We start from the raw sequence: 15,902 nt of genomic DNA on the forward strand, positions 1-15,902 counted from the left end.
GTTGTTATTTTTAATGAATAGATGAAATTAGTTATTTTCTTCATTTTATCATTTTGTCATTATTTTTTTTGCATTTGCAGTCTTATTTTCTCCTATTTTTTGATTTCTTATTTCTATTTTTTTTTCTTTTTTTGAAAAAAAACTTTTTTGACCTTGCAATTGAGCCTTTCAATTACAAATATGTATTTTACTATTCCTGTATTTTGTAGTTGCTGTATATAGTTATGCCTAAGTTAAACTTTTGATGACGTTTTGGGGAAGTGATTTATAAAGATCTGTAATAAAATTTTAAAATATCTCTTAATATCACCTTTTCATATACATTTTTCAGATGCAATAAACTGTCATTTGGTTTTTATTGTATGGAAATAGATTTAAAAACTGATTCTCTATGATATTTAAAAAAAAGATATTTTAATATTAATAAAATTAGTCATAAATAAAATATCATACTATTAATGAATCCATGTAAATTCTTTTGCAGAAAATGAGCCTGTTGATTGGAGTTTTGCTCAGTTGGAGTTACTGGAGAAACAAGGCATTGATCTGAAATTAGATATGGAGAAAAAGTATGTTTGATTTATCTTTATTTATATTAATATGTATCTACAGAAAGAATTAAATATTATTTATATTAAAAGAGAAAATTAAATATCTACATTTAATTTACATGAAGAATAATTTTAGCTTTTATGTTTAATCAATATTGTCTGGACAGTGATTTATTTAGATCTTATGTCAGTCAGCATTCGGTAGTGACTTACTTTTGTCATCTTCCTGACAGTAATAATGATAAAAAGATACTTTTGCCATCTTGCCAAGACAGTAATAATGATAAAAAGATTTTTTTATTAAGTTTTATGTTCTTTCCCTTCACTTATCTTATGATTCACATAGTTCTTTATTTCACTTACGGAAAGAATATATTGTTAAGCATGTGCATATGTCTACTTTTAGAAATTTTAAATAAATAAGTTAAAATTTTTATTGCATAATCAATAACACTACACCTTACACACTTTTCCAGCAAAAGTTTAATCAAAACAAACATTTTTGACTCTGGTCCCAGCATGTTGGGACCAAGAAAAATTATTAAAAAAGGTGTTAGACATAAACAAGTTATGATCAGTGGAAGCATTTGAAATATTCCAGACATCTAGAAAGAGTGAATTCATTAATTACAAGGAGAAGGAAACATTATTTAAAGCATGGCAATCTTTAGTTGATAACCTGACAAGGCAAGAGAAAACAACATAGGCTAGACTTGAAATAAATTACATATGTTATTAACAAACATTATTTTATTTTAATTTATGTATTCATTTTAATATTTTTTTTAAATATGTAAATTATTTGTTTGTCAAACTTTTGAAATACATAAATCATTTGTTTCAAATTTTCTAAATTTAAAAATGAGCATTATAATTCTGCCATTAGAACTCAGTTTTTTTTTTTAATTTGTAATTTAATACATTTTTTAACCTGAGGCAGACTTCTGAACAGGGTCAAAAATGTTTTTTTGATTAAACTTTTGCTGGAAAAGTGTATAAGGTTATGGTTATAAAAATTTTTGTTTCCTGTTTTCTTTACATTTTCTTGCATTTTCATTTCTTTTTATAATTTGTATGTTTTATGTAATTATATTCTAAAATTTTGTATGTGTGTATATGTATATATAAAGGTATATTATTGCCAGTATTGGCAATATGATGATATCTAAATACTTTTGGTAAAAGTTAGAATATAAACTTTTGTTCCAGTTATGCATATAATATTTTGTACATGAAATTCAAAATACAATCACACCTTTTTCCACAGTTCCAGCAAAAATTAGGTTTAATAACCATAAATTACAAATATTTTTAGCCATTTTAAGAAGCTGTGGTTGTACTCTAAGCTTATGTTTTTCAACAAATTAAAATAAAAAATTTCCAAAAATAAATTATTTAAAAAATAGAAATTTTAAATAGATTTTCACAAGTAAAAGAAAACAGACTTTTTGTTTTCTTTTACTTACCTTGATTTTACTATTACTTGATTTATTTCCAAAAGAGTCCTTAATTTTCAAATTGAAAAAATGAATATTAACCCAATAAATATATAAGCATAAGATTCAAATATGATAAATATTACTTCTTGAAAGTTCAATTTAAAAATTGCATAATATTTTAGCTATTCATATTTGAATTATTTAATGTACCTACAGTAATAAAACAGTAGTTATCTGGATACAAAATTTTATTGAAAAGTTTAGGTCTTCTCTCTTCTGATAATTCATTTTCATTGATTGATTGATAGTAATGAGAAAAACTAACATTAGATTAAAAGTATCAGTTTTTTTTTATTCAGTACTATCTACATTTTGCAGTTTTCTTATCATTAACATTTTACCTTGTTTTCATTTTATTCTTTTGATGATCTTTCAACAGTAGCCAGTATAGATAACTTATTTTATTACAGATTATGACTTTTAAATTGTTAACTAAAACAATATATGAAATGTAAGAGAGTTGATATGACAATCAAACATCATAGTATGGTACAGAAATTTATTAATTCAAATATAGACCTCTGCAATAAGAGTTCTATAAAAACTATGAAGAAATATTTCATTGCAGTATCAATACAAGTTTGCTGTCAGTAGGTAGCAAAAAAATCTGACAGGTTTTTTCCTGTTGTTGTATTTCCTTAAGTGGCCAATAACTGTATTGTTTATCCTACTTTATGAAAATAAAACTTAAATATTCCAAAATTTGTTTTGGAATATTTCAGTTTTATTATTGTTTATTCAAATTAAAATTTGATCTTTAATTATTTTTTTTTGTTTGAAATTTACAAATATTTAGTGATTTTATTTATGTAATTACAGGCTAATAGCTTTAGAAGAACAATTTAAGAAAGAAAAAGAGGAAGCTGATCAGTTTTTTCAACAAGAAAGAAAGGTTGTTCAATGATTTTGTTTTTTGTTCCTGTTTTGAATATTGATAGATTGAAGATCAAAACAGAAACAAACTTTTTTAAACAATCTAAATTATTATTAGAAATTTTTACTTTTTTTTCAAAGAATTACGAGGCTTGCATTGAAAGTCTGCGAAAACAAGTTGAAGAACATTCTCTGATGTCCAGCATGTATAGTACTTGTACTGTAGATGATGTAATTGTTGAAGAAGACATATTAGGTTATAATAATTTCCACTATTTTATGTTTAAATATAAATATCATATATTTAATTATATGAATATTTTATCAGAACCGGAATGGACTGACAGGCAGTACCAATTAGCTATCTGGGCTTTTCAGAAGTGGAAATATCATCAATTTACCTCATTAAGAGATGATCTCTGGGGAAGTGCAATATTTTTAAAAGAAGCCAATGCTATCAGTGTCGAACTTAAGAAAAAGGTAATTATATATATTAGATTATATAGTAGTATAATTATATATATTAGATTATATAGTAGCTTTATTTACAGTGCAGCAAGTAACATATTAAATTTAATTAATTTAATTACGTATTAAAATATTATTTATATATTATTATATTATTTAAATTGTATATAAATATTTTATATAAAAAAATTTAAATATATGGTTAAAGTCAAGTTTATAGTTGACAGCAAACAAATAATTCTAACTGTTGATGATGAAATGCACTAAACTTAAAACTTATAAATGATGAAGTAAAAACATAATTATTAAATCAAATAAACTGAGATGAAAAAATAAGTACTTAGAGAGAATTTTGAGAGATTGTTTGGCAAGAATGCATGGTGTGCATTCCCCCATTTTGCTGTTTTGTGAACAAATTTATTTGTAATGTAAATATGATTTGATCCTACTTGTATACTTTCTGCCAACTAAAACACATGACAGAAGTGATCTGTGTCACATAACAAGGATCCAATCTTACAGATTGATCCATTTGAAATGAAAAATATATACTCCCCTAGCTATTTCATGATATAACATGGCAAGCTCAGGCAAAAGAGTAGGAAGTGACATTGAGAACCAAAGGCAGTTGTTTGCAATGCCATCCAGCATTTCTAGATTGGAGATTTTTAGTCAACTGAGAAAATTTGTGGAATATTTTTGGGATGACTTTTTTCACTTTCATTTCTTTTCAGTAGACTCAAACAAAAATGACAGAACCTGTGAAACACTGTTTAACCCTTTCCCGGCCAGGGTACCGATCTATCGTTACCCTAACTGTTTCGCAAAACGGCCAGGGTACCGATTCATCGTTACCCTGTTAAAAATCGATTTTTATAAAATTTATCGACAACAGATGTCAGTACTTGACGGTATCGTCTTGTTTATCGTCTGTTTCACATATTTTTGTCCAGGTGGTGTTTTGTCGATGTAAAAAATTTTAATTATCGATGTTTTTTCCTTAATTTTTCATTTTCTGATAATTTTTTATTTTATTTTTAGCATATTCATACAATAATATTACTATAATAAGTTCATTAATGCTATAATAAGTTTATTCGGCTATAATATGTTAATGCATCATAAATATTCAAGTTATGACCTTCAGTTCCGATATTTTATATATTTTTTTAATTTTTAATTTTTAATTATTTTTTAAATCTAAAATATCAGCAAATGTTACATCTATTGCTACTGGTAATCATATGTTTATTACGAAAATAAATAAATCTTGTTTGATATAAAATGAATAAAGTATATTAGTTCATTATATTAGTTGAAAGCAGAATAAAGTTCAGATTTCAAACAAATGTTTGATATAATGTGCGATTATTTCACAATGAATAAACGTACATGCATAAATGTTATATCAAATTGTACAGAACAATATTGTACATCGTATTGGCTTAGTGACAATAAGAATGAAGTAACCAGACAATGTTAATTTTGACAAATAGTAACAAATTTTCAAGTCTGAATGTCAGTTATCATATATATATATTTTTTTCTCATAAATTTTTCAAACAAACATTATCGAAATGTGTCGTATTTAAAACTAACTATATTGATAAATATATGTGATTTTTTTCATATGAATAAAATAATAATTTAATTTTTAGTGAATTTTTAAAATAATATTGCCTGATTCACCTATTTTGACCTTGGCCGTTTTACAAAATAAGGGGGCGTGGCAAACGGCAGGCTAAGGGTTAAATATTATGATCAAATGTGTTATTTGGAATTATTCATTAAAAAATTATCCAAAAATGATTGTTATTGCTAACAAGGGGAAGGCCAGATGCTTGGGTCTCCGATTCGAATGAAACCCTATGAGCACATAGCCTTAAACACAAGCAGTTCTTTGTCCTAATAATAAGATCTACTTCTCAAACATTTCCAAAAATTAGGTCTCTGAAAATTTACTGTTCAGCTTATTAGTCTTTGGAAGTTTCATGCTGTAGGGTTAAGATGCTAGGCACTGAAGTTAGATGATATAGGTTCAAACCTCTGGAATTTTAGTTTAGCTTTGTTATGTGCAACTTTATTATTTTACTGGATTATTATTAATTGAATTGAAAATCTATATATGTGGTAGGATCCAAAATTTCAGGGACTGCAGTAATCAATGACAACAAAAGCATGTATTTGAAGTTACAGCATATGAAATGGATTCTACCAAACCACCTCTACGTGATCAGGTTAATTTCACCCATGCCATGTGACTAAACCGCAAGTGCTGCTGTTTTTTCCAGAGATAGTTACCTTTGTTCTGTGACATAATAAAAGTGGAGTTTCAAGAACAACCTCCAACATTTCGACTTCGCCATGGTAGAATCGCCGTACACCTTACTTAGCAATTTTAAAGTCTCCGTAGGTGTTTTACCTAAATGCTGAGAAACTTTAATGTTGGATGTTGTTCTTGAAACTCCACTTTTATTACGTTGCAGAACAAAGGTAACTATCTCTGGAAAAAAACAGCAGCGCTCGCAGTTTAATCACATGACATGGGTGAAATTAACCTGAACACGTAGAGGTGGTTTGGTAGAATCCATTTCATACACTGTAACTTCAAATACATGCTTTTGTTGTCATAGATTACTGCAGTCCCCAAACTTTTGGATCGTACCACGTATATTTATGAATCATATTTCTGCATGACTGAAATCTCCCATTTTTCAGAATACCAAAGATAGTGGTTTTTATCACTTGATTATCATTGATTTACTCAATATGGAGAAATTATAAAATAGTCAATAGATCAACTTATTTTTACAAAAGTTAAATTAAAATACAACAAACTGTATTTTTCACATCAAAAGTTGCATGTTGGATCATTCTACTATTGGCTGTAGAGATCTACTTTAGTAACAAATTTATGAAACTTAAAAATGTCTTGTTCAAAATTTTTTTTAATACATTCTACTTTGTGCAGGTGAAGACTAAAAATTAATTAGGTTTAAATTAAGTGAAGTAGTAATTTGAATACATTTGATGAATATTTTGGTTCATTTACACAGTTCTTAGAATGGCAAAGTTGGTTGAATTCTAAAGTAATGCAAAAGCATGGTCCAGGTTTCCATACATAAATTCACTTTATTTGTCTAAATCAGTGATTCTCAAACTTTTTCGATCCACCGCGCCCTTTGTTCCATAAAGTTATACCCAACGCCCCCCGTGTGAGAAAGGATTGGAAATATTCTTAGGAAAACTTTTCTATGAATCTCACACTTTGTGCCCTTACCGTACATTGTTCTCGACATCTGGAAACCATTAAATGCAATGTTTCCTCTTATCCGTTTGACAGAGGAAAGGGAACTTTTACCTTTGATCACCGTTCAGTACCCTTCCTCCAGCGCCCCCCTAGATTTACTCACCGCCCACAAGGGAGCATTATCGCCCACTTTGAGAAATGCTGGTCTAAATTAAGAATGAAATCCTTAATAGCCAATTTATTTCTACAAAAATTAAAGTAGAAGAGAGGCTAAATTTTTGTACTATGCTAAAAGTAGAGTATGGATTAATTCATCTCATTTTTCATTTTCATCTCTAGCTTCATTATCTCTGATTGTGTCTAAATGCATTGTATATTATATGTTATTTTTTAGTATAACAAAATTTTATTTAATTACATCATCATTACAGTTTTTCAGGCAATGTCAGGTGTTTAGGTTAATTTATATAGTAAGTCATAAAATTTGCTAGAAATTATTAACTGTGAAATTATAAGCTAATAATTCAGAAACTTATTATACTTTTAGTATTAGTTACAAGATATTTTGATTGATTTGATTAGAAAAATTTTAATTTTAACTACTAGTACATGTTTATATTTCTAACATTTATGTTTTTATAAATTTAAATTTTTGAGTTTCTAATGTGTTCTTTAATTTCTTTAGGTACTATTTCAGTTTACACTTTTAACTGATACATTATACTCTCCTCTATCACCTGATATGTTACCTGCAGAAGATCTAGAAGAAAGACCATATCCACATACAATTGTAGCTGTGGAAGTTCAAGACTTGAAAAATGGTGCTACTCATTATTGGACATTGAGTAAATTGAGGTAAAACAAGAGACCTTTGTAAAATTATTTATTTATGAAAAGGAAATTTTAATATTAATATTTTATAATGTTTAGACAACGTTTAGAATTAATGAGAGAAATGTATCAAAATGAAGCAGAACTCTCTCCCTCTTCTCCGGATTATAACGTTGAAAGCATTATTGGTGGTGATCCATTTTATGATCGATTTCCCTGGTTCCGTTTAATTGGAAGGTAACAAAAAATTTAGCGGGGGTTTTTTATTATTCATAATTTTAAAATGTGCATTATTTTTACTCATTTAGTTATTAATAAGCAGTATAGAAACTCACTGTTATATTTAAAACATATTAATAATTCTTAATAATTAAGAAACTGTCACAAGGTATAATTGTATCTTATTGTAAATTGTAATTATGCTTTAATTGTAATTTTCGTCAGTATTATGAAATTTTTCTGTAAAAATAATGTTGTTGATGATTTATTGTTTTCATCATTGTTTCATGCAGATGCATTGCCAGTTACACTACCAGGATGACTAATCATTAAAATTATAATATTTTCAGATATTAGAAAAATATTAACCTGGAAAATTTCAGAATAAAAACATTAACATCTTTACTAATATATTTTACTAATGTTAATATCAAATATTTGAGAATCAGATGTTTGATAGAAGATTGTTATCTATTCTTAACAGTTTTCTATATTAACTTTCATGAAAATCATAATATATATATATTATTTATGAAAAGGAAATTTTAATATTAATATAGACAACGTTTAGAATTAATGAGAGAAATGTATCAAAATGATATATATATATATATATATATATTATCTTCCTCATTTTACCTTAATATATTTCAATTTGTATCAATTTTTTGCAATATTAAGAACAAAGTTAAATATAGTGTAACATTTTTCTAACTCTTTTATGTTTAGTGAATACATTTCACATTTTTTTTTTCCTGTTCTTTATGTTATCTTTCAAAGTTTAGATGCTTTTCATTTAATAGGGTCTTATTGTATTATTATTATTACTAATTATCACCAATACTTATTAAAATAGGTAATTAATTTAAATAAATTTTCAATAAATATTTTGATTATAAATTTAATTTAATTATATCTATTTCAGGGCATTTGTATACATGAGCAATTTGTTGCATCCTGTACCATTAATTCAAAAAGTTGCTATTGTCAACGAGAAGGGTGATATCAAAGGCTATCTTCGTGTTCAGATTCAAGCTGTGATTGGTAAATTAATTTAACTTTATTTAAAATGCTTTAAAGTCACTATTGTTCAATTCTTATCATATTTCTACTGTGTTTTCTCAATTCAAATGTAATATGCATCCAATTTTTGAGATGTCAAAACCTGAAAAAAGTTAGCTTGTGATAATGCACAACTAACTTTCACTGAAAATACAACCACAAAAAGTTAATATATTTAATGTAATAGATAAATTTTTGAAAAACATGTTATTTTCATTTTTATAGTGCTTCATGATGTTTACATTTACAAATGTATTTATTTATGATTCCATTATCAAGTACAGAGGATCTGTAGACTTAAACAAAATTAGTATCAGTCATTACAATTGAGAAAACATGGTAATAATTTTAAAGAAATTGATTAGACAATGATTTGATATGCATCCTTATTCGTGAATTGGCATAATTGTGAGGGGGCTAGCCGGGGATATCGAGTTTGGAATGTACTCATATACCACTTAATCGGCTGTCCAGTTGGGAAAACTGGCCCACAGAGTCGAAGGATGGCTTCTTAAGATTTTAATGAGTATCAGGAGTACGTGAGGATCCCCTGTAAGCTGTTTTTCCTGACACCAGCCTAGTTATAACATTAAGCACACTACTATCCGTTCATGAGGAATTTCAAATGGAAGGGTCGCAAGTAAGTGGAAAGGCTGTTTGCTCGCATTTGAGTCAAGAATGAGATCATGTTAGAACAATAACAAGGATTTATTAAAATCAAAATTTAAATGAATTACAAATTAATCTATTCAAAAATATATTTTCGCAGAGAGAGAGTTTACAATCGTTCTAAATATTATACTATTTTCACTTGAGGTTTGATCTTAAATCTCAATGCATTGATAAGTATTCTGGAGGATGCAGAACAGGAGAATCAATCTTCTATGTGCTCAGTATACATTATGGTTTATGTCTTGAACTGCGCTTATGTGGCCAGTTTGGGTCTCATTGAACCTCTTATGAACCTCTTATGAACTGTGCAAGTTGTTATGGTGAATTCTGTCTTCTATGGTGAATTCGGGAAATCTACCTCTTTTTATAGGGACGGCTCGGTAACTGACTCAGCATCATAGGACAGTGAGTAGTTTTCAGTCAACCACTAAAAGGAAGTTCGTTTCCTCCCTTTCTCGGAAATGAAAAATGTACATCCTTTTTTGTTAAAATTTTATCAAAGAAATAAAATATTTTGTTATAATATTTTATAATAATTAATTCCTTAATACATATGAAATAAAAAGAGGTGGTTTGTTTTTCTGAATTTGTACCAATTTCAACAGAGCTCATGTTTGAGTATATTATTTTTGATTTCATATATCAGTAGTAATAATTCACAAATTACAAAATATTAGTCTGAATATTAATTGATGTTTTATTCCCACTTTTTAAGGGGCAAAAATCACTCTTTCTCTGTATTTGAACCTCTATTTACATTTGAGTCTGATTGAAGTTTTCTTTAATTTCAGTAACTCTCTGTAGTACACATCATACAAAGTTAAACTGACACTAAAATGTGGTGTGTTGATTTTCAGTTATGCTAAACATAAACTATCTTCAGGAATTAAGTGTTAGGCATGATTGTAAATAATCAATCAGTCAGATGTTTTTGAACACTCACTATTTTACTGTTAAGAGTCTTTCCTAATCAAGAGATTGTCATAAATTGCAGGAAGATTGGTGAAAATTTACTACAAAATTTATTATATTGTAAAGTGTAAATATCAATTGTAATTATAAATTTATGTATTCAGTATGATTGTCTCATACTTTATAAAAAAAAGTTTTATAAAAACTGTTTTTAGACAATTATAAAAAAAATAAGAGAAGCAAAAATGAAACACAATGTTTTATTTTGGATAGTCATAAAACTGCAATTTTAAAAAATTTTAGAGCATTGTTTTATATTTTTAAAATAAAAAATTTATTTTAAAAATATGTAGCAATGTTTTATTTTTAAAATTATATATATATATTTATAATATATTTTAATATATAAATTATATTAAAATATAATATTTTAAGAGTGTTATAAAATAAAATTGTTATAAAAGAATTTATTAATAAATATTAAAAATTTTAAGAACCTTATGATAAAGTGAATTTTGTTTTCTATTTGTAAATTTAATTTAATTAAATTTATGAAATTAATAAGTATATTAACACTACAATTTGAAAACATTAGAACTTATTTTAGCATAAAATTAAGATAGTTTATGAATATCTCAAAAATGGAGCAATGAGCCTTGTTCTCCTCTTCAACCATGACATATGATCCTACACTACTAATAACCCTCTTCTCAAGTTGGCATCTCTGAATTTGAATAAACTCCCAAACTCAAACACTTCATTTTTAAATATTATTATTAATAAAACAGTAAAATAATAAAATATTAACTAGTATGAACTAGTATAACTAATAAAAAAATTTTTATTAGACAACTCTTTACATATTAGATAGTCAATAACTTATTTGATATTTAATGAAATTAAAAAATTAAAGCTATAAAAAGTTATAAAGGAATGAAATTTTATCATACTAAAACTAACTATACATTGTTATACTAAGCATAATTAAGATTTGTATACTGACACATTAAACAGATTTTATATGAAAGATTTATATGAATTATGATTTTCTAGGATAAGTTAGTTATTTTTATGAATATAGTAAGCTGTTAATAATAATTCATTCAAATTACATTATTTGATATATGCAGAAGATGAAGAAACTCCTCAACATAACTGTGGTGTAAAGCAGTTTGCTCGTATAAGTTTCAATGATCATCTGTTTAAAAGACATGTGAAGGTAAATTAAGACAATTGCATTTGTATTATTTTTTATAGTTTGTTAGAATATATGATTATAATATATTTGTTCTATAATATAACAAAATTATATATTCATGATAATGTTCAGTTAACATAATTTATAAACTCATACAATTTTTTAATTAATAGGAAAATAAAGAGGAAATACTTGGAATTGACTCTATGCCAAAAGATTTAAGTTCATCACAGGAAAGAATAGTTGAAGGTCAAGGACAAATCCCTGAAATAGAAAAAATTGAAGGTATATAATGAATAAAACTTATTTTTTTAGTAATATATTTTCAGAATGTAATAGTTTGTGTTGAAAAAAATTTCTTGAAATATTTTTTTAAGAACAGTAATATACATTAATACTATTATAAAATCATTTTAATATTCCTGTTTGTTTATAATTTTAGTTTATAAATGGAAAATATATTTTGCACATTGAATTATTGTATCAAACTTAAAAAGTTCTCATTTATTGCAAAACATCTTTGGAGAAATTTCATTTTCATTTTTAAAAAACATGTTTTGAATATTCAAAACATGGTGTATCTTGGAAAGGTGCTAAGAAGAAAACTTAATTACATTAGGAAAAAGATTTTTTATGAAAATACTATAGTAATATTACCTTGTATTTATTGTTGTGTAATGAAGATGAGGTTCTGATTTCTTTCTGTTGGAACTTATAAAAGAATTTACTATTTGCATTAGGAATATTATATCCACTATTCTGTAATATTTGACTTTAATGGATAAATAAATTTATTTATGGAAAAAATTCTTGTAATATTTATAAAGATATTCAATTATAATAATTTAAATCTTTTATTTTAACTATTTCTTTGTATGTAATTTTGATTTTGTGTTATTTTTTTTATTAGATGATAAGTTTTATAGATGTTTGAGAATTATTGACAGGCTATTTCTTATTTCTTTCATTATTTAAAATTTATTTAATGTCAAATGTTACATTTAATAATAATGAAAAAATTATATAATATTCTTTTTAATTTTGTATTGGTTGTATTTCAATTTTATAATATATACTTTCATCTCAGTAGTTTTAGTAAATTAATATATTTCATTAATATGAGATCATTTGATTTTTACATCTAACATTGGAAGCTTGACATATTTAATTTCCTTAAATAAGAAGAATCTTGCTTATTGTGAAAAATCAAATTTAATGAACATTTTGATGCTCTGGCCTTTGCTTTAAATTGGTCTCAAATTGAACAACATGCAAATCAGATTGCAATGAGTAAATATTAAAGATACAAAACTAAAAAATGGCTTAAATAAAAATAAGTTATCGATTTTAAAATAGCACAAAAATTAATAATAATTAAAACACAGGTACAAATTTCATTTTGCATCTTCAAATAGATGAGAGATTCTGAAAGGATAGAAATGAAAGAAACAAAAACAAAATTTTAGTGCTAGAATCATGGAACACTGAATTTTACACAAGTTTTTAAGTCATTTTCCAACTTCAATTCAAAATCATTAATGATTTCAGAAATATGACATTCATTTGTATGACAGAAAATCATGATTTATTGTTTAATTTATAAATTTTTGATTTGTATGGTTTTAAAATTTTAATTGCCTCTGCAATATTTTTCTTGGTGAATTTAGATCATGAGTATTTAGCACAAATACAATGTTTGTTGATATTGTATGACTATTCTCTGTCATGACTTTCAATAAAGAAGATGCAGCAATTATGTTGATTTATTCCATTGGTTAGATTTTAAAGAATAATGACTTATAATTTGTGAATATATGTTTTATATTTCTTATCTTCATTTCCAAAATTGCTAATTTTTTCTTTGTATCTTCATTTTTGTTCTCTAGCATAATATTAATGAAGATTTCATATAATTTTAAACCAAATTGATATTTAATAGAATGAAAAGAATTATATTAAAAATTGTAAAAAGTTTTAAAATTGTTTTATAGTATTTATTGCTATATGAATTTGAAGGTGAATTTATATTTACTTATTTTTCTTATTAAAGTAATATCTTAAAATAATTTGTAAGTATTATATATAAAGTACAGAATACAGCATGTTGCACTAGTCACAATGATAAGGACATGTAAACAATGGTAATTGAATTGCATTGATGTGGATAGTGTTATGGTTTTGTGAAGCAGGACTATTAAGAGGGAAGCTGGGGATTTTCTTTAGGTTTGGAGAAAACTTAGGGACCCATAGTAATTCCTATCAATATAAATTAATGTCAGTTTTACTACTAACAAAAATAAAATATTTAAAACTACTTTTATTAATAAAGAAACATTTTGCATATTTCATTTATTAAAAAAAGGGTAAAAGGGTAGAAGGGGCCTGCTTTACCTCTTGGCTCCACACAAGCACTCAACAGCCTGTCAAGTAATAATTATTACTGAGTACAAATGTATGATAGCATTTGTGCTTTTAAATACACCCATGTAAAAATGTTCTAATAGAAAACTTGAATTTATGTGCTAATATAGAAAATGTATGTTTAGAAATATAATTTCATAAAATGATATTTATGTGATTTTATATTATTCGTTGGTTTTATACTTGAACAAGTTACTGGCAAGCTTTGTCTTGAATAATAGATATTGAAGATATAAAGGAGCTTCCTGAGTTTTAGTTGACCATGTCTGTTATATATAATATGACATTTTTAATCAAACAATTGCTGTTTGATTAAAAATATGACATGCAGAGCTGTAGAAATGTTTTTGGCACCGATGACAGTACATTAATTTTTAGTCCAAAGTGTATAAATTTTTACTTGGTCTTGCCAAGTAAAAAGCTAATGCATTGCTATAGCTCTGATGACGTATGATCTAATATAAAATATTTAAATTGAATCATATTTTAATCTTTATACTTATGATTTATTTCAATAATTTACAATTATAATTAATTTTCTGTACTTTGCTAAGTACTTAATTCATAATAAAATGTCTTCAATAACTTATAGAAAAAGAATGTGATCGCATCAATCAAGATAGTGGTCATGGAGATAGCAGCATCTCTTCTGAAGGTTGTGATGAAGATGATCTTCCAGAACATTTACAAATTGGAAAGGAGTTTGCATTTAGAGTAACACTTCTACAGGCAATAGGAATTTCTAAAGAATATGCAGATATTTTTTGTCAGTTCAAGTAAGTTAATATTGTCATATTCTAAATTTTAGTTTAGTATTTATTTGAAAAATTAATTTAGTTATATAACTATAATTCTAAAAAATTAAAGAGTTAAAAATTAGAAAATATAAATTTTCTGAAGTTAATATAAATTTGAATACAGGAATGTTGGTTAATGCATGTTGGGATAGCTTAGTCAACTGTAAATCACTGATGTAAACCTAGTATCATTATCCACTGATGAGGCTTGATAATACTGGTGAAATGCATTTGGATAAAGGAAAAAAGTATAATAAGCCTTTTCTAATTGTTAACTATCTACATTGTAAATTCCTCAAAGTCAGTGCTGATAGTGTTTATTTTTACTCAGACTATTTTCTGTATTTTTAATTCTTCAATTTTTTAGAATTATAGTTATATATGTAAATTAATTGTATAAGTAGATAACCAATCTTATTGCTTAACTTATTTTATATTTTAAAAAGTATTTATTTTATTAGAATTGGAATTTTAATGCAGACCAATTACAGAAAATGAATTTAATTTTTGAAATATATATTTTTATTTGAATAATAATACATTTTTTGCAGTTTTCCTTTCCTAGGAATCTCTCATCCTCTGTCAGAAGATATTATATAATTTTAAAAATTATTGTACTATATTATTTCATTAAAAATTAATGCAAATATAAATGATAAATCTGTGCTAAATTAATGCATTCTTGTAAACAGCACAATCCTGATAATCCAGTCATTTGCTAGTTTGATACATCCAGTAATCTGATACTAGTCAGTCTACTCTTGGGTCTGATACTCTTGGCATGTTTTGAAGTTGTAGACAAACTTCCAGTAGTTCAGACTCCAGTTCCCACTAAATTTGAACATTTTCCAACTAAATATGGCATATAGCAAGCCCAGGCTTGAATACTCAAGCATGGGAATAAAAATAAAGATTGTTAGGTTTTCATCTTAGACTGCTCAAAAAAGGTACAGTATCTTAAAACACAATACTCTGTAAATTAAAAATCGATTGATTTTTATATTTCCCCTGTTAAGTTTTCTCTTGCAGTTAATGTATGAGCTTAGGAATTAAGATCACTACACTTATAACAAAGAATTAGATTTATTAATATCTAGTAGATTGCTATTTTGACATATATACTGACACTACACTGGTAGAGGAGAAGAC

At 25.9% G+C, this 15,902-nt stretch overlaps 1 protein-coding gene across 4 annotated transcripts in view; it reads left to right on the top strand.

The window, feature by feature from the left end:
* unc-104 (kinesin family member unc-104) overlaps positions 1-15,902 on the top strand; it is a 187,472-nt gene that overhangs the window by 132,554 nt on the left and 39,016 nt on the right. For 2 of the 4 annotated variants that reach the window (XM_067278660.1, XM_067278677.1), the window contains exons 19-28: positions 485-569; positions 2,870-2,942; positions 3,065-3,179; positions 3,252-3,403; positions 7,327-7,496; positions 7,572-7,709; positions 8,617-8,735; positions 11,468-11,556; positions 11,709-11,820; positions 14,549-14,732. In XM_067278660.1, coding sequence (XP_067134761.1) covers positions 485-569; positions 2,870-2,942; positions 3,065-3,179; positions 3,252-3,403; positions 7,327-7,496; positions 7,572-7,709; positions 8,617-8,735; positions 11,468-11,556; positions 11,709-11,820; positions 14,549-14,732 — 1,237 coding nt within the window. Of the gene's footprint in view, positions 1-484; positions 570-2,869; positions 2,943-3,064; positions 3,404-7,326; positions 7,497-7,571; positions 7,710-8,616; positions 8,736-11,467; positions 11,557-11,708; positions 11,821-14,548; positions 14,733-15,902 lie in introns of all 4 variants that reach the window. The other 2 variants (XM_067278651.1, XM_067278667.1) reach the window with 1 other exon arrangement.

The sequence above is a fragment of the Centruroides vittatus genome, unplaced genomic scaffold, assembly GCF_030686945.1.
Source record: "Centruroides vittatus isolate TY-2023 unplaced genomic scaffold, ASM3068694v2 contig_1168, whole genome shotgun sequence".
In the NCBI taxonomy this organism is placed as follows: domain Eukaryota; kingdom Metazoa; phylum Arthropoda; class Arachnida; order Scorpiones; family Buthidae; genus Centruroides; species Centruroides vittatus.